The sequence below is a fragment of the Lineus longissimus genome, chromosome 3 (genome assembly GCF_910592395.1).
Source record: "Lineus longissimus chromosome 3, tnLinLong1.2, whole genome shotgun sequence".
Classification (NCBI taxonomy): Eukaryota; Metazoa; Nemertea; class Pilidiophora; order Heteronemertea; family Lineidae; genus Lineus; species Lineus longissimus.
The window spans coordinates 6,461,692-6,481,506 of NC_088310.1; the positions used below are offsets into that span (position 1 = coordinate 6,461,692).

At 40.1% G+C, this 19,815-nt stretch overlaps 1 protein-coding gene across 11 annotated transcripts in view; it reads left to right on the forward strand.

Moving 5' to 3' along the window:
- LOC135485579 (1-phosphatidylinositol 4,5-bisphosphate phosphodiesterase beta-4-like) overlaps positions 1 to 18,493 on the forward strand; it is a 60,959-nt gene extending 42,466 nt beyond the window's left edge. For 2 of the 11 annotated variants that reach the window (XM_064767746.1, XM_064767750.1), the window contains 18 exons: positions 450 to 503; positions 1,672 to 1,728; positions 4,279 to 4,311; positions 5,698 to 5,730; positions 7,839 to 7,989; positions 8,278 to 8,362; positions 10,034 to 10,106; positions 10,353 to 10,456; positions 10,756 to 10,858; positions 11,062 to 11,226; positions 11,346 to 11,445; positions 11,762 to 11,866; positions 12,029 to 12,274; positions 12,376 to 12,607; positions 12,873 to 12,948; positions 13,041 to 13,216; positions 13,370 to 13,616; positions 13,779 to 18,493. In XM_064767746.1, the coding sequence (XP_064623816.1) occupies positions 450 to 503; positions 1,672 to 1,728; positions 4,279 to 4,311; positions 5,698 to 5,730; positions 7,839 to 7,989; positions 8,278 to 8,362; positions 10,034 to 10,106; positions 10,353 to 10,456; positions 10,756 to 10,858; positions 11,062 to 11,226; positions 11,346 to 11,445; positions 11,762 to 11,866; positions 12,029 to 12,274; positions 12,376 to 12,607; positions 12,873 to 12,948; positions 13,041 to 13,216; positions 13,370 to 13,616; positions 13,779 to 13,847 (2,109 nt within the window). In that variant the 3' untranslated portion in view covers positions 13,848 to 18,493. Of the gene's footprint in view, positions 1 to 449; positions 504 to 1,671; positions 1,729 to 4,278; positions 4,312 to 5,697; positions 5,731 to 7,838; positions 7,990 to 8,277; positions 8,363 to 9,152; positions 9,238 to 10,033; positions 10,107 to 10,352; positions 10,457 to 10,755; positions 10,859 to 11,061; positions 11,227 to 11,345; positions 11,446 to 11,761; positions 11,867 to 12,028; positions 12,275 to 12,375; positions 12,608 to 12,872; positions 12,949 to 13,040; positions 13,217 to 13,369; positions 13,617 to 13,778 lie in introns of all 11 variants that reach the window. The other 9 variants (XM_064767747.1, XM_064767749.1, XM_064767748.1 and 6 more) reach the window with 9 other exon arrangements.
- The last annotated feature ends 1,322 nt before the right edge of the window (positions 18,494 to 19,815 follow it).

Sequence of the window (19,815 nt, forward strand, 5' to 3'; positions counted from 1 at the left end):
TAAAGAATATCCACTGAAATTTTGAGATAAATCAACTCTTTCTGACACCAATATTGTACATACTTTTTGGATTTCCTCGCCCCTAAGATCTTGGTTTGAATGATCTGTCTGTGTCATATCTTTGTATGCGAGACTGAAGTATGTGATATAAAGCAAGTGTGTGGACAACTCCTTAACAGATTTTTCGGCCACTTATGGGGCCTGGTCTCCTACATTATGGTGAATATACCAGATGCAGATATTGTGCAGTGCCACCGTATTCGATGGTCCAGTGCTGTTGAACTTAGCACATGCGTCAGTCGTCATCTCTTTGGCATCCCAAGACGTTGATGTCCAATGGTACGTAATGTATTGACTCGAAGGTCTCACCAATTGAAATCTCATGGGCCAAATTTGGTGACAAATCGTGTTAAGGAGTTGTGAGTAATGAACCTGATGTTTCTTTATAGCCGAAGCCAGTAGTCGTTCAGGAGGAGAGTGAGGTGGTGGATGAGACTGTCAAGGCAAGTGCATGATATTATTGGCCGTCATGGCCGCCGGTTGCTTGGCAACAGTTTGACAACAAATGCAAATTATTGCTCAGTTTAATGCGGAGTTGTTGAAATTCAAAACTGGTAGACATTTTCCTTGAATCCAAATGCAAGGTTGTGGATTTTTAACTTGTAAATGAAGAAATGATTAGAAAAAGATGCTGGGGTTTTACTTGAATTGAGCATGGCAGCTTTTACTATGCATGTAATGTACAACCAAGCCTACTTGAGCAATATTTGACAATTTTTTGTGAAAACCTGAAGCCGTCAGCCATGTTGGTTTATCTACACTAAAAACTAACTTACTGGCATTAGGTTACTTTTACACTTCAAGTTGATTTTTTTACTTTAGGACCGATGACTCTCTGACCTGACATGTGTCTTGACCGAAACTGAGTCTAAACAATCGCATTGGAAATTAGGCTGCTTTAGACTGAGACATCGGACGAAAATTTTAGTTATTTAACTATCATCCTGGTGGTTGCCTCTCAGTAGCAATGACGGAGCAGTCCTAAAACATCCCTGTAGATGGTGCTGTAGTCGCATACCTTTTCAGGCCCGTCAGCTTTGCCTACCAACAATAACTTTTCAAGCAACGAAAACATCTGAACAACTTCATGATAACATGTGCAGTATAGCAACAAGAACTTCGTGTTGTCTGTTTGAAAGCCCTGCAGGGAGTAATTCCACTCAGTGTGTCAACTAGAAAACTGCTGGTGTGGATTCACACATTTACTATGTATGGCTGATGCACAGATCTCTTGGGGACATCTTTCCGACAGACAAACGGACCAAATCAACTCTCTTCTTCTTCCAGTGTGTTGTGTCTCACATTCATTCAAGACTATAAATGTATGCACTACTATAACTAATTTGTTTTATGACTAACCAATTGATTTCCGCTATCAAATTCACCATCTTCTGTTATGTTTTAATACACCACTCCAAGTACCATTTCTGTGTAAGTATATCGAGGTTAACATGGTTGAAGGACATTTGTCCTTAAAAGCTACCTTTGGTCTTGGGAAAGGTATGTGTCTAAGGCAATTTACCATACTGTCGTCTGATTTCTTTGTCTTTGCCAAAAAATGCTACATATTTAATCAAATTTCTAATTTAGAACCAATGTTTTCGTTTATAGCATCTGCCCAGGTCAAATCCTCGCCGGGATAAACTTACATCTTATTCTGATACTGAGGTACTATCATTTCGTATGATTTTGTATTACTCCCCCAGGCAGGCTTGTTATATCATGGGCTGTTGTTTAGGAGGTTGGTATTTCACTGAGGTCAGAGCCTACATTAACATGCAGTGTGTCATGACCTCATGAGACCAGTATTTCGGAATATCGTTGCATACATAATGACACCAAAATATGGATTCATCGTATTCGCAACATTAAAAAAATGGTCTCATTCTAGTGAAATCCCTTCAAACGTGCTGTAAGACAGGCAAGACCCTACTAGAACTTTCTGGATCCCAACCCACTTCTGTCAGTAATCTGAAAGAGGAAATGTTGATGGCTCTTATCTGAGATTATCGTAAATTTGTGAAAAATGACTACCGTCTGAAAACAGTGAAATATCAACCTTGCGTCTCCTGTTAGACAGCTTTCGATTCACCAAATTTTGAGTTGACAGAATGGCTCGGATAATTGAAGGGGAGTGAGCAGACGTTACATAAGTGCAATTTAGTTGACAAAAGCAAATGGACAGTGTCACCATCTGTCATTAGAACTATTCATTAATAGTGTACGTGTGCCATCGGTGAAATACACTATCAATGGACAGTTCGTATAATAGGTGGTGGCACTGTCTATTTACCCATCTCGCTTCTCAATATTTTCAGAAATCTCAAAACTGGACTTAGCCCTTCAATTTAAGAGTTGTCTTGACTCGAAATTTGTCATTTTTAGTGACAAGTGCACCAATAAGCGATGAGCAATATGAAGTTAGATGACCTTTGTGATCACTTTGGTGCACTTCTCCCTTTTACCACTTCGTTGCAATGCATTGAGTCCTTTTACTTTTCCAAAAAGAGGTTTTTGTAACTTTCCAATAAAAGATTTTATTACGGTGCAAGTTTGTCCTTCAAGATTCTTTTCATCCTTGCTTTTATCGACCCAGTACATAATACTGTAAATACAGCCCTGCTTTGGATCAGGTGTATATTGTATTCATATGGTCAGATAGTTTGCTCTTTGAATTTTTCTTTCTAATGTCAGAATTTGCTTGACCGCCCTTGGGTTTTTTTGCGCAAAATACTTAATTTCCAGATGTTGTTCAATAGAGCAAGAGCTCAAGTAGATTGTGATCTACTTACATACATGATTAAGTTTTCTAACTTCGATTGTTTGCTTGGATTCGATCAGATTTATTTGGTGGCTGCAAACCAGAGAAAGTGTCAAATTCAGTTACAACCTACATGTACCATACCAATGTCTTCAGTTCTCCTATTATGATATGTTAAACGACTTAAAATTCCTTATAATGCCAATGTTGTGTTAAATGATGAAAGTAAACATCCTTAGGACTCGGATAACAGAGATTTGGGAATGAATATTAAACAGAAGAATTTCATCACAAAAACTGTACATCTCTACAGTTTTGAAAACGACTGCAAAGGTCTTGTGTTATCACCAAGTTCAAAAGCTGACAGCCTGGTGGTTTCATGGCCGGTCTACCATAATACGAATCCCTACTTTGATTGTGTACATATCTCTAGATGAACCAGCTCCACTAAAGGAAACTAAGGTCTTGGCTCTTCAGTCCGTTGAATGAGACTAGAAACCTAGAATCTCTGTACCTGAGTGCCTACCATATGTGTGACCTGATGCAGACGAAAAAAAGGGATGAAGATGATGGTGTTACTATCCTGCTGTATTGGTGAAGCACTTTGTAATAAAACACTTCATGTGTCATATTGGTGCCTCTTCATCTTCAGGTGAAAATATACCAGGTTGCAACGTTTACTTTTGAATGTCCTATCTCTAGTTACAAATGTACAAGAAGCATCTGCGCTATCACCTCTGCTGCAATTTAACTGTACATGTTCTGTTGGAATCTAAAAGCTGATTTAATTCATGAGCAAAACTGGGATATTTTCACAAATTGATTTCCCTGCACCATAATTACGATTTACCATGTTTTATGACAAGGAGGTTCACAATTGGTCTTTTAGAACATATCTCTGCGACATTAAAGTTGTTAATGAACTAACTTGGTTTTATATACAATTGAGCACAGATAATTGTATGATGTAGCAAGCAGGTTATATGAATTCTGCAGGAGAGAAGAGAAAAAAACAAACGTGAAAGAGACCTAGACGCATGAATATGAAGTCCAGTGGCGTTTATCTGTTGTAGAATGTCAACTTCGGTGGGGTAACAGTATTGGTGTATATTGTTAGGTTTAGATCTAACTGTGGGTTGTGTAGGTGACAGGGAGATGATGAATAATGATGTTTTATGATGTGCCTGTCACTCAGCATGTTGGATTGCTTAGCTCGATCGATCCATGTGTATGATGTCCACTATAACTGATTATAATGTTAGTAGTATTTGCCAGAGTCATCCATGTTCCCATTTGTACGTCATGTGTTACCATTATTGTTACTAATTCCCTAAATATTGTGTAAGGCATGCTCTCATGAGGAGTTAAAAAATGCTGATTGACAGGTGCACCATTAAGATAAGGTGACGTTACAATAGGACTGAGATTAAATTGCACATTTTCTATCTTCACCACAGAATCACCCCCCTCAACTATCTGTAGATGATGAGGCAAGTTTTAAGTTTTCTCTGTATGAATGTAGACACAACAGGGTTTCTGTCTGGCGGGGAGGTGGACAGATCATATGGCCCCACTGCCAACCAAACAATGACCCCCTCCCACCTTGTGTGTTTCATTGAAGAAATTCACTTCCAAAAGGCACCTTCAAATCTGCCCGGAGTATACAAGCTCGTTTTCCCCATGACCAGAAATTGCGGCCCAGATCCCTCATATTATTGTCTGTCTGTGTTTGACAAAGTACTCCTAACCTTTCCGTTTTGACAGAAACCCTGTCCATATATCCATGTAGTATGAGTAACAATGCATACATGTACCTTAGTGAGGCAGGTCGCAACTCAGCCTCAGTTTTAGCTTATTCTTAGAAAGAAGGCAAGTGACCTGCGTAGGTGCAGACATGTATCAGGCTGCCTGTAATGTAGCTCGTCAATTGAAAACTGTCGTAGGATCAGGGGTCGTAAAATCCACTAGTTCCTAGCCCGGGATGACTTTGATAGCCGGGCTAGCCTACAGTCAGGCAAACAATAAGGATTTACTGAACGAGCTATAGCCCAGACTTTGAGATTCACAGCTTGGGACTGGTCAACTTGAAAACGATTTTTCGACCCCAGAGGATTTGAGTAAGACTTTGACCTTTTGAATGCCAGTGGTGCAAATGTAACTGTATATGCAACTTTGCCAGACCAATTTGGGACCAAATGTCCAAAATAGAGAGGGTGTCATTGATAGAGAAGTGTCTGCTCAGAGAGGTTCTAGCAGTAGATTGAAAATGCCTTGAGTGTATGACATCAGTGCCAGATATGAGCTTTATTCAGAACAACTTTTTCGACCAAAGATTACAGAAAATCTGGAATTGTGTGATTTTGAGTATTTATGGTATTGATACAGGAGACCAGCATGTTGTCTTGCATGATTGTACATATTACGGGCCTTATTTCTCTTGAGACATTTTGGGAGATTGTTCGTTGATTATCCTAGGGCAATTACTGTTATGTTTTTGGTAAGCGATTGGATATTGGCTGAGGAGAACCAGCTTTTTTATGGACACTTGCTAAAATATAAAGGGCGAGCTTATGTAGTTTTGTCACTTGGCTGAATTTGCAAACACCCACTAACAATCAAAGCTGGTGGCTTCACTCTGTCTGTGTGTGCTTCCTTTAGGGATTTTTTTCATTTTATGCATGATATCAAATTAGATGACAGTCATCGACGTGCAAATATTCTTCAGCATTAAGGTCTCCGTTTGATATCCTACAAGGTACGATATAAGGTCTGGCAGGAATATTCTGCAGTGTTCAAGGGCTTCATAGAATATACAGCTCACCAGTACGTTTCTCACCAGAAATATTGTAATGAAATGATGCAACTTTTTTCTACAGAACGATTCGGCTGACCTCTCAGTTGATGATGAGGCAAGTGATTTACTCGGATATTCTTGTTTTGTGTGTAGCCGTGGTTTATATCTTGTTAGGCTATAGCAAATGTTTACAGAATTATCCGGGATCTAATCGCTGGCTTGTTTCATATGCTTTGTCTTCATTTGTCTATGGATGTCAGTAAATTGTCAGCTTTAACAACTTTGAAATTGTCTAGAAACCTTCACTATCGCCAATGTAAAAAAATCACCCAAAAAAAATCATTTTTTGATTGGAAAAGCCGAAGAGATTTCGTAATCTGCCAAACCTTTCCTCAGGCTGTGTATGAAACACACCCAGAACATAACATTGGGGTTTCAGACCATTTTAGATTTGGCTAGGCTTTGATTTACACTCTCTATTGCATGTGTAATGGAAGTATATTTATCCATTCGGAAGTCGTCCTCAACCAGATTCAAGGCATTCTTTCTAACATCCTCCTCATCCCGAGATGTTTGTCTGTTTCAGATTTTCATGATTTTCTTTTGAGCTGTTCTGTTGCTCCCCTTATATTCCAGGTTAACTGATTGGTCAACATTTGGCATGGAACATATATCTCGGTTATACTCTTATACCCTTTTCCTTCAAATATTTTTCCCTTTTGCTCATGAAATTCTTCCAAATGTGATATTTACTAAGAGCATGACCATATGTGGCCTTTCCCTTCTCCCCTCTTACAGAACCAACATTTGGACTGCAATATTTCATTATAAATAATGTCCTTTATGACTTTCAAATTTCCATATAACATAGTGAATTTTAAGAAGAGAATATCATTAGATGTCTGTTGTCAGTATTAAAAGTTATTTGTAAAGTATAATTGTGACCATTGTATTGTCATTTTTGTGCGATTGATGTGGATGGGCCTGGTGGTACTACTGGGCACAGCTTGGGTCATGTGGATGGGCCGAAGATGCCACTGAGCGTCAGCTTGGGTCATGAGGATGTACCACTAGACATCAGCTGGGGTCATGGAGCTTGACCTGGTTGTACCACTAGACATCAGCTTGGGTCATGAGGATGTACCACTAGACATCAGCTGGGGTCGTGGAGCTTGACCTGGTTGTACCACTAGACATCAGCTTGGGTCATGATGATGTACCACCAGACATCAGCTGGGGTCATGGAGCTTGGCCTGGTTGTACCACTAGACATCAGCTTGGGTCATGAGGATGTACCACTAGACATCAGCTGGGGTCATGGAGCTTGGCCTGGTTGTACCACTAGACATCAGCTTGGGTCATGATGATGTACCACCAGACATCAGCTGGGGTCATGGAGCTTGGCCTGGTTGTACCACTAGACATCAGCTTGGGTCATGATGATGTACCACTAGACATCAGCTTGGGTCATGATGATGTACCACTAGACATCAGCTTGGGTCATGAGGATGTACCACTAGACATCAGCTGGGGTCGTGGAGCTTGACCTGGTTGTACCACTAGACATCAGCTTGGGTCATGATGATGTACCACTAGACATCAGCTGGGGTCGTGGAGCTTGACCTGGTTGTACCACTAGACATCAGCTTGGGTCATGAGGATGTACCACTAGACATCAGCTGGGGTCATGGAGCTTGACCTGGTTGTACCACTTGGCCATCTTAAACACCTTGGGTGCCCGACAAGTATCGGGTACTGATACTGAAATTTCACTCCGTGGTCACTATGGACAACTGGTGCTGGTACTTTCATTTGGGTTTGAAATGTTAGAACACAGAAGATGATATTAATGTTGTGTCACATTGTTTTGTGAGGCTATCGTCCTGTTTTTGTCAAATTGGTTGTATATCATTGTGATTATCAAAGTGATTATCAAATTTGCTGTCTCCTGAGAGAGAGGTGAATTTGGTTTTTTCTGCTGTTTCTCTTATAATTAACCTTATTCTCTTTGCAATAAGGTAATAACGAGTACTAGTGCTTAGGGAGATTGTAAGAACTGATTATAACCAGGAATCGGGCTGATTTGGTAATAATTCAGCAGCTTCATATGCTTGTGATTCCTTTAGAGAAAGGATGGTTGTTTATAATGCTTGACAACAGGTTGCACTGTCATCATCATCAAAGTATATTGTAATAACCTCCCATTCATGTTCTTATCTTTAGAATGAACCGACGCAGTTATCAGCAGATCAAGAGGCAGAGTTGATGTCAAAGTACAAATACACCGGGGCAACAACCAACATTCATCCCCTTCTCTCCTCGATGGTCAATTATGCCCAGCCGGTCAAGTTCCAGGGATTCGATGTCGCTGAGGGTGCGTATAGTCTCTGAGTGTCTGTCTGAGCATTGGTTTCTCGGTGTAATCACACTGGTTCATCGCATTGAATATACTATATCTGGGCCATAGTAGGCTTGCCAGAATTCTTTGTCCAAGAAATATTAGAGGGGTGAAAGGCATTACTTGGGTTCCTTTCACCCCCTCAGGTTGAGCTGATTCGCCACTCTTAAAGCCTGGCGGGTCTATTGTCGTCCATAACCAGCATTTTGGATTTTGGATTTTGGATTTTGCCTCACTAATGTATGTTCGTCCTCTTTGGTTCAGAACGAAACATACACTTCAACATGTCCTCGTTCTCCGAGTCGACGGGCCTTGGCTATCTCAAGACGTCGGCCATTGAGTTTGTCAAGTATCCTTGAACAGAGCTGCTGATCGTCCGCTAACTTGGTAGAGGTTTTCATTCTCATGCATGACATCCCTTTTGCATATTGTCGGCTTCCAGTAAAACGTGTCTTATTTCTAATATTGCATTTCTCAAATGGTGAAGATGAATAACGGAAATCCACCAAGATTAGACCATGTGATACTTGGACATAGTTTATGTCATGTCATTTTAATGGCAATGATACAAAATTAGTCCCTATAACATCCTTGTTTGAAAGGATACGCTTTATATAAAGGGTTTTCAACTTAGAAACTACTATGATAAGGACCGAAAGAATGAAGAGAATTGAGACTTAGCACTGATCATGTCTTGGAGGATTTGGGTTTTAAGCTATTTATCTTTATATCTGATGTCTTGATATTGTCGAATCTTGCATCATTTCTCGGCTTTACTTGCATGAATATGGTATGCTTTTCTTGTATTTATTTGCTCATTTATGCTTTGACCCTGTTCTGCCACAATAACAAACCTGAGAAAAGATCATTTCAGAAAGGTCCCTATCGACCGTGGATACCAGCAGCACAGCACTACGGAAGATGTTTTATGTGGCAGTCCCTGTACCTGAAATCCCTTCGGTCATCCAGATTACCAAATTACTAAATGACGAATGACTTACAGGACCATGAACTACCATTGCCCTTGAGAATATGAGAATATGAAATGAAAATCTTTCCAGTATTTATGCTGTGGCAGAACCCTTTGATGTGCATGTGCTTATTTTATTTCATTTTGCTTTGCATGCTCTATTTTACAGAACGGAATGTTACTTACAATATGTCATCCTTTGCTGAGAAAAGTGCCCTTGGATTGATTTCCAAAAATTGTGTTGAATTGATTGAGTATCCTTTCATAGTTGATTGTTTGAGGAGGTAAATCCAAGCAACTTAATAAGGTTTGACCATAGGTACCACCATTTTGGCTAGAGCGTGAAATCCTAAAGCAATCAGAACTCCTTCTGAATGAAGTGAACGCCCATTTGAAATTTTGAGGCTGTTCTTTGGAAAACAAGCAACAGACTCTATCAACTTCGTGTTGAAAGAGTTCTAATTGTTATAGGATTTCAAGTTCTCGACTAGTTCTAGATTTTGGTGATGCCTATGGTCAACCCATATTGCCCAAAGCTACCATCACACCAAGTTTTAGCCATCTAGCCCTAGTGTTGACGAAACGTGCTCCGCTAACGGACACCTGGGTATCTCAAAAGCTCCCCAGAGAGCTAAAAAGGAAACAGCTTGTTGTGATGATGATTTGAAAAAATTTGAGAAAATGTTGGTGGTTTATAGGTGTAGTTTCTTTTTACTCTACTTCACTGTGGTAGTTGCATGATCATTGTCTTGTGGTACATGAATGCTTCAGTATTAAATGTAGTAGGGTTACTTTTTCACTTTGCATAGTACACTGGTCCTCTACAAAACAAATTTCGTGTCTGCTTGCATGCTCCTGTATTTTGTGTTAATTTAGCTCAAGATAATTTTACTTTAGCAAGTTCCTGTAATACAAAAGCTTAAAAGAGCAAAGTACATGATGAGGCCATCCCACCCCAGCGTGGGGGAGGGGGGACAGGGATGGGGTCTGAAATCTGAAATCTGGGTTGGTTTGTTTGTCTTCGCCCACAAAATCCTTAACACGTGCTAGCTATAACAAGCGACAGATGAGCAGAATCTACCCCAAGGGAGCAAGAGTGGACTCCACCAACTACATGCCACAGGTAGGTACCCTCAGCTTACCGGGTGAAAAAAGTCAAAAACGTTTGAAGTGATGTCGTTGGATTATTGGGATCGAATTATCCTGCGATGAATATCCTGTAACCAGCAGTGTGCTTTAACCTATGAATTGGTTACAAACAGTGTGTTACAGATTTAACAGACAGAAAAGTATTTTGCTCTGAATACTATCTCACATACCTGAACGTTTCACTTCAGTCACCATGATAATCAAAAAATTCTGTTCACAGATCTTCTGGAACGCTGGATGCCAGATGGTATCGTTGAATTTCCAAACGTCTGACATAGCAATGCAACTCAATCAAGGCAAATTTGAATACAATGGATACTGCGGGTAAGACTGAAATTATTCAATTGCTATTTAGATCTGTTAAAAAAAGATTGTGTGAACTTTATCAGATATTTGATAGTGGAAGGTGAAAAGAAAAGCTTTTTGATATCCAAGACTGCACCAGCAACCATCAGGATTATGACCTCCCCTCAGGGAACCTTCATACACGTTCAGCTCTTTGAGGAGAGCAGCTTCAAAGGGAAGCAGATCCTTGTCCAAAGTCTTTCAACTCTTGCTTGAGTCTGTGTGACTTGGCAAAGGGAGTCATTAGTATTTCATCTTGGCCGATTTCTACTCTACAGGTTCCTTTTGAAACCCGACTTCATGAGACGTCCAGACCGAACATTTGATCCGTTCTCCGAGAGTCCTGTAGATGGTGTGATAGCTGCTACCTGCTCAGTTGAGGTAGGTCTTTCTCATTGACCATATGTTGTTATCTGTTAACTTTTTCCAGTACCTGGGTAGCTTGAAAGCAAACTAATCAAGAAACATTTAAAAAGGTGTGGAGTTTTGAATAGCCCAGTCAAAATTGGAGAGGCAGAAAAATTGAAATCAAATACACCATTCCGATTCTGTAACACTGTGATTATGATTTTATTTCCTCGCAGGTTATCTCTGGTCAGTTCTTGTCAGATAAAAAGATCGGAACATTCGTTGAAGTGGACATGTACGGCCTCCCTACTGACACGATCAGGAAAGAATTCCGCACTAGAGTCGTCCCAAACAATGGTCTCAATCCTGTCTATAATGAGGAGGCGTTTGTATTCAGAAAGGTAAGACCAGACTGGCATTTTCCCTAACTCAGAATTCATCTAAAAACCAAATCATCTGTCGGCTCCTATGTATTTACCTCTAGTATTGTTGTGTATGAACATGTCTCTCTGCTCCCCAGGTTGTGTTACCAGACTTGGCCGTGTTGCGGATAGCCGTGTATGAAGAGACTGGCAAGCTCATAGGACAGAGGATATTACCACTGGACGGTCTCCAAGCTGGTGAGTTGTAGGAATCTTCTTTTCTTTATATACTTTGCCCTCTCATCGGATATGAATCCATGGGAATAACTTACTTTCTTGCTTAGTCCTCTTTGTGTGTGGATGACACATAAGGCTTCAATGGCACTTCAGTCTCCATGGGAATAAAGCTTGAAAAACTCACTATACTACTACTACTATTGGGGAATTATGGCCAATATTAAAACAGCAGCTGATAGTGATACTATTTGAACTGATACTTGAAGCTGAGACTTTCAAAGGTGGTAAGTGACCTTGGCACTTTCTGACATCTCAAAGCTGTTTGATTACTTTCCAGGATACCGCCATATATCTCTGCGAACGGAGGGTAACTTCCCACTCTCATTACCAACTGTATTCTGTCGAATCATCCTAAAAACCTACGTGCCCGATGGATTTGGAGGTAAGTAAACTGAACAGTTTGATTACGATTCCTTACATCCCCTCACATTGGTCATCCTTGAGTTAAGTCAGAAACTATGGTTGCAGTAGTGTCACTCATCATCATCTACTTTAGATTATCTTGCTTTCCATAAGCTGCAATTACAATCTTTCTGTCTTTCAGAATTCGTCGATGCCTTGTCTGCACCGATCGAGTTCATGTCGGCCGCTCAGAAGCGGGCCAAACAGATGCAGGAGATGGGCATAGATGAGCAGGATATCTCAGAGGTGCCAGTGGTCACGAAAAAAGACAAGAAGAATGACAAGAAGGCTGCAGCGAAGCAGAATAGTACCGTGCCGAACTCAGTTCCTCCTCAGACGGTGGCAAATAACGTTGGTGGCGTTCCGGCCAAGAAGGAAGAGAAAAAAGGTAAAAAGGGTTAACATTCACATTTGGTATTGTTTGCACTTGAACCCTTGACACTTTAAGATGAAATTGTTTTTCATTTTATTATCCTGATTTGATTCCAGATGAGATGTTATTCGACCCCGTCACCCCAGAACTTCTCAGGACCGAAAAAATGTTCGTAAAGATCTTGAAGAAACAGCAGAAGGAGATGGAAACGTTGAAGAAACGTCACAACAAGGAGCGCAGCGCGATGCAGAAACAGCATTGTATGGTCGTTGACAAGATGGTCGCCTGCCATGACAAGGAGAAACAGATGCAAGAGAAGACACTAGAGAAGGCTATCAAGAAGAAGGGGTGAGTTCCATTATTAGATGTCATGTTGTTAACATGGATTAATATATCCTCTTATCCTTTATCTTTGAATTTGGATCAAAATTGCTTTCAAGAAGTAGATGATTGATGAGAAGAATCAACATGACATGGATGACATCAAAATTTCTGATTCTTACAGCTGTGTTAGGCTTGCGCCTAACGTCCAGACTTGGAATGCTGGCATTGTGAGCAAGAAGTTGTAGGTTCAAATCTTGGTGCAGTTATAACAATTCCTTGTCTTTTCCAGAGAGAGCTCTTGCAACGAGATCAAAACTGTGACAGAAGATAGAGTACAAGATCTAGTTATCTCACATAAAGCCAAGGTGAGGGAACTTCAAGCCAAGATCGTAACAAATTTCTAAATAGGTTTCTGAATTTCGATCATATCTATTTGATATCTGTCTTCTCTTGTTAGGTGAAAGGCTTGGTAGCTGACCAGACAGAGGAGTGGTCTAAGCTGGTCAGCCGTCAGATGCAGGAGGAACATGATGTGAGGAAAGAACATGCAGTCCAGCAGGGCGACCTGCTCAAGAAACTCCTCGAAGATGCTCAGATATTCCAACTCAAAGATCTCGAACAGAGACAAGATAGGTAAGAAGTTTTGCTCGTTTCTGTCAGAAGTGTTCACTATAATTTTACTATAAACCCAAACCTAACTTATTAGGAATGAAAAGAAGCACTGATTCATATACTGCTCTCACTTTGGTAATAGGATAATGAAAAATGTTTTGTTTCTCTTTGCAGAGAAAACAAGGAACTTAAGGCTGCCCAGGCCAAGCAGTCAATGGACGCAAGTAAAATTGTCATGGCTGACAAAACGATAAAGAATAAAGCTGAGAGGGATAGACGGATTCGTGAACTGAATGAAAATAATACCAAGAAGTTCATTGAGGAGAGAAAGCGCCAAGCAATGCGACATTCACGGCAGGTTGAATCTCTGAAGAAGGTCCATGCGGCTCAAACGGAAACTTTAGCAAAGGGAACAGAAGCAGTGAGTTTGATAGACCTTCAAGCACCCCTTTCCTGCACTTTCCTCATTCCTGCAGTCCCATAGATTACCTCAAGAATATAACAGCAGTAGACCTACATGTGAGTCAAGATGATTTAATCTTATTGTAAACAGAAAGCATTGATGTTTTATCTCTATTTTCAGGAACAAGAAATGTTGGAGATTTGCCACGAGGAAGCTCGCCTTGCAGCAAAGCCTGAGACAGTTATATAAGAGTCATCTCATTTATATGCCACGTCGTCTTAGAATAATATAGATAGACAATGATTGAAAATACTGGAACAATTAGTTTCAGTGAAACAGAGGAAATGTACATAGTGATGTACAAGAGTTACACAAGCGAGGTTCAAGTTGAGATGGGACACACTTAGTGGGTTTCGCCTACAATGGAAAGGACAGACTTTGTACTGGTATTGTTAAGTAACATATAAATCCAACCCTCCTACAAACAAGATTTTTAAAAACACTTCGTTCGATTCAAGTTGAGGTGCTGTGAGTTTTACCATCAATAGATTATTTATGGTTTTACCCAAGCTCTGAAGAATTTCCATTGGCGACACAGTCTCACTGGGTGCGATATCTCTAAATATTTGCTTGGACTAATTCTGCGTACAGTTGTGGGGTAATGTTCCTTTTTTAGTTGGGAGTAAAATCATGCCTCGGTTCTATGTTGAGTGTTAAGGTGCTGGACACCGAACTTTGTTGTTTGAGTGGACTGATCTGTCGGTGCGGACTTCCTTTGTTGAATTTGATATGTCAATTGGAAGTACTTGATCGTGTTTAAAGGGACCATAAGAATTGAGCATCTGTTGCTGTATTAACCCCTTATTGGTTAGAAAACACTGTGGGCATAATTATCAAAATTTCCAGTCAGAAGTTTCTTGCTCATTTTAAATGCCCACTGTGACTACATTAACTAAAAGCAGTATAATTCCAATTTTACTCCAATCATGTTATCACTTGAATTCTTTGGTCCAGTCTGTGATGTTAATGAGAATGAAATGCTTGCTCTCCTAGAAAATGGAATCCCGGTTCAGGTGTGTGAAGACGGTTGTTACCCTATGTCATAATGTTCATTTCCAATTGGCCTGCTTACATGTAATGAGAATGATACTGCACATGCATGCCAATCTGGCCAGGTTAAATTGAAATTTCATTTCCATATTGTTAACTTTTCTATCTTCCTAGGAAATTTCAATATCTAGTGTGTATTCTGTTAATGTTTTTGTTTCTTTTTTATGATTTACATCTCCATGTTATTATTACGCCTTGTCAAGATCTATTTATGAATAATCACACATATTTTATCATGAGAGGAAAACCTTGATTCTATATATATGAGAATATAGATACCGGTATATAATGTATATGTTTTTGTCTGTTGATGTACACGGTTTCAAGTCTTGAAAGGATGTACAAAAAGTGTAAATAGCTTGATAGGTTTGTGTAAAAATCTTAAATAGTAGGTCACACTGACATATCATGTAATCAGATATTTTAATGTTGGAAATGCAGCTGTATGGCACTAGTTAAAAGATAATAAGTCATCGTATTACCATGATTAGTTACCTATGATTGCTTGTGCATGTGCTCAATCATTTGCTCCAAGCAATAATAACAATAATGCCGCCTTTTATGTAGTGATATTAAACAGCAACAGTTCTTCTACATCAACACCTGCATCACTAGTTTCAATCAGCTCAACAGCTACTTCTGAAGTTTCAATGTCATGACTTTAAACAGCTGCATCACTAATTGTAAACAGCTGTTCCACTGGCTATAAACAGCTGCACCACTGGCCTTAAACAGTTGCACCACTTGCTGTTATCTCCTGCACCATTGGTTGTCAACAGCAGCACCACTGGCTGTAAACAGTGCACCCACTGGCTCTAATCCGTTGCACCGCTGGTTGTAAAAAGCTGCATCACCTGCTGTAAACATTGCACCCACTGAATACTGTACTGCTGCATTACCAGCTCTAAATTAACCAATTACATGGCCAGGCTTAATCGGTTAAATAAACATTTCTCATCTTTTTATAACCATATACTTTTATAAACCATGCCCTGAAGTAGATGATATGTATGTACAGCTCTTTAAACTGTTCTCTGTCGTATGTGTTGTCAATGTCAAGGTCATTGTGAAATGTCAAGGTCATCAGTACAGTGTAGATTCAGGTCGCTTTGAAGTTTTCATCTGTGATCTCAATTGAATTATAAAACATCGGTCACTTTTACAGTAAGTTGTTCACATGATAGGTGTACGTCTGCTAAGGTGGCACAAGTTGGGATTATTCAACAACCCTTGTGTTGTCTATTTTACAATGAAATAGAGTTTCAAATCAGATATTCTCCCATCATGTGAGGAATTTTCTGTTGGAAAGGACTGATGTTGAAGTTGCCTTTGGTCGACTGGATCATTTCTTCAGGTTTAATCTTACATTGTGTCGTCTTGTGTTTACACTTTCCACTACCGGTACAAATCTGCTGAGGGAAACCATTAGATTTTTCCAACAAATTTGGAATAAAACTCCACTGATGATCTGTGGTTTGAAATATGCGACACTGCAATCATGTTAACTAACCTGCTAAAAAGAATCATTTACATAATCACTGGTAGTGGAAAATAATGTGTGCTTCAATTTAGCCTGTAGCTTGTCCAAGTGAATAGTTTTTTGAATTCTATATAACGTCTATCATGTTTCACCTTCGGTTGGAGAGAAGTGAATTGTAGGGTCTTGCTCTTTTTACGCTGATTATGACCCCTATTCAGAGTGTAGATTCCACCTGATAATGATCAGTCTACAGAAATTTCCTTTTACCCTCGTCATAATCTTGTTTACACCAGTTGCTAAGTAATTGTTCCGGTATCTTGATTTTCATACTTAACACCAATAAACTTCGGACACCCCATGATGTAAAAATATCTTCAAGTAAAATATTATAATTGGTCCAACTTATCACTCTGATATGAAGAAATGGGTCATATTGAATTGTACTAAAAGTTTGGGATCAGAGTGAGATTTGGGGGACCTGTACTGATCTTTTTTCTTCCGCTTGTTAGGTACAAAAATCTCCCCATTGGAACGAAACGAACTGTTCCATGAAAAGAAAAACTTAATAGATCTGGATGAGTTCATTCCAAGTTTCAGTGGTAGTGAGCTATTCGTTTTTCTCAGGCTATTTGTTTCTTCTTTTTCTCATTTCCATTGTTAGACATTTTCAAATTCATTGTACATTCAGGTTGTTGATAAATGTATATATATATATATATTGTGGAGACAGTTCACATTCATGTAGATAGTTGCATATTTGCAAATATATATTTTGACCTTACTGCATAGGAAAGCTGAATTTAGGCGGCCTTAATTTAAAAAGCATTCTGTAGTGTGTTGTCTGGCCTCGTATATCTTTTTCATGTTTAAGTAACTCCTAAAACTGAGTTATTTCATGATCTTGTGAAACTCTATTTCAGTGTCAATCATGTCATTAATTCAAATGAAGATGCAGAGGAAATTCCTTCGCAAACTTAAATCGGAGCATGAGTAGATTGTCAGTCATGATATAATTGAATTGAAGATATTATGAGAGAATTTAGAATGGTAGTGTTTTCCAAAAAAGATCTTCAATCTTACTTCTGGGATTCATGATGGTGGGGCTAAGTTTGCCTGTTGCAAGAAATTGAAGCACCTACCGGGTGGCCAACTTTACCCACTTCACCCCACCTTACAATCTACATATTGTACATATTGTTAGATTCTGAAATTTTCCAATTATCTATCGGAGTCTCTCTCTCCCTTAGGGGAATATTTGTAGGTCCCATAGTGCAATACTGCTAACATTGTTATGCATCCCCTGTAGCTGATATTCTTAGTCTTCCAAGTGATAGTACCACCCTCAAGAATCAGTTTCCCAGCTTGACGAGAATCAGGGCTCCCTACTTGTCGAGCTGGCCTACCGTGAGAATGGAGTATTCTTCTAAAGAAGGTGGACACATTATTCCAGGCTCTTTCGTAGTTGGGCAAGGTCAGTTAGTTTGGAGGCCTGCCTGAGAATACATGGTTCGTGTTAAGTTGGAAAACCGATTCTCCTGGATGAGCATAGCCTTAAGAGATAGCTTCACCCAAAGCTGGCTTAAATTGACAAGTTCAGCTCAATGCCGTCTAATAAAGGTGAAACATTCTTTCTACTTCCCCTGCCCTTAGTCCTGAGTTACTTGATGTGGTGCAACGAGGCTGAGTTTAATGGAAGTCATGCTTCACTTGCCATTACCAATTTCATCATGATCAAAATTTATGCGTCTGATCAAATCTTGTCTGGTCTTTGTCTCTGTATTAGACTGGTTGCCAACTTGTTCTGGGGCCATAAGGTGGGTTAGAATAACCAACCATGTCAGTTGAAACATAGGAAAATTCATCCATGGCAAACATGGAGTGGGTGAAAAATACTACAGTAGAACCTCTCTATTGAGGACAACCTCAGGACTGACAAGTGTTGTCCTTAATAGAGACGTGTCCTGATTAGAGAGGTCAAATTGAATGGAAACAACCAATTTTGGACCAAAACTAATGTCCTTAATAGAGAGGTGTCCGCTAAGGGCAGTTCCACTGTATACCAGTGTGATGAAGCTGGTAAACTACACGCCATCTAACAGCATGTAAAACCAAAGTTATTAATGACAGCCAGTACTGATATGAAGGTACCCTCAGTAGCGGGTTGAGGACCAGTCTATCTGTGTATAGGTAAGAGGTGTACAAACTCATGTGTACAGTTAACTTATGTTCTACATTGGACATATCATGGCATAGCATCTTGTGTACAGTTCAACTAGAAATAATAAATTCTTTATTCCAAATCTAATATTCCTCTGGTATTGGTTCCTCATATTCTGTGATGTGGTAGTCATTTGGTCTTCTATTCAAGACACAGATCTATTCATGCATATTGGTATACAAGGACCAAAGGATGAAAAGACTGGTTGACTACGACACCTCATAATATGTAAGATTGTGCTGTGTCCCCCCCCCCCAAGAAACATTTTCGTTTTGATCAGAACAAAGAGAAGCCTCCTGGACAGGGTGTGTCAAAAGCATCCAGCCGCATACCAGACCCCTGCTGAAGGCTTCAGCGTTAAAACAACACAAACGCCATCTTCAGGTTGATGATGGAACTCGCTCAGTTAATGCCGTGAAGCGATTCTGACCGCATGCCGATCCACCGTCGTTGTGCCTATATCCATCCTTGAAAGGAGGAGATTATGACTGATATTCACCGCTGATAAGTCGGCATGTTCTGACCGTGGGTCTAGGAGTGCTGAAAAAAGGGGTCGTTTTACTATTTTATTCCCCTCGCGATCATTCCGATGCTGCCATATTTTGTGTTTTAAGTCGTGCTCATTAACACAAACAAAGTTACAACCAGCGGACATGAAGACATGCCAGACCATGACATCGGGACACTACCAGACAACCACACAGACCACACTCATGGTCACACTGTCACGCCCAGATAAAGCATCCCCGCTTAACCAGTAGTTTTCAATATACCCCGCCAGATGATTATTCAAATATGTATAAAATATGCATATGACAAAGGAGTAAAAACCGTCTGGACCTCTCTCGGCCTACCATGTAGGCCTACATGCTGTGGTTTTTAACCTCCTCACGTACTACGCCGTGACGCACTACCGATGTCCTCATTGATGGCATTTGGATTTTCGGAAGACAACCAAATCGTTTCAACGGTCAAGCTGGCCCTGATGTTGTGCCAAGTACCTACCCTACTTGGTCCCAAGTGCCCTCACTGGGTTGAGATCAGCAACATGAGGTACATGCGCTGTCTTCAAGAGTACAGTATAGTGAATCTTCACTAAAGGCAGAACTGTCCGGATAAGGACTGTAAAAGGTGTACATAGGTTGTATTAGGCTGTATATCTATAAACTGTTCACTTCTGGCGTTGTTTCCATTGTCTCCACTGCTTGTTCCAGGTACAACAAACGGGACAACGAATACGCCAAGCAGGTTCTAGAGGAGTGTGTCTCCTGGACAGGGTGTCCCAAATAACTCATATTTCTCTCAATCACAACCATGAGAAGTTTGCGGTGTTTTCATTGTCTCCACCGCTTGTTCATCGGTACAACCAGAGTATTTCAATAAAAAGACTCTGGTACAACCAACAGGAA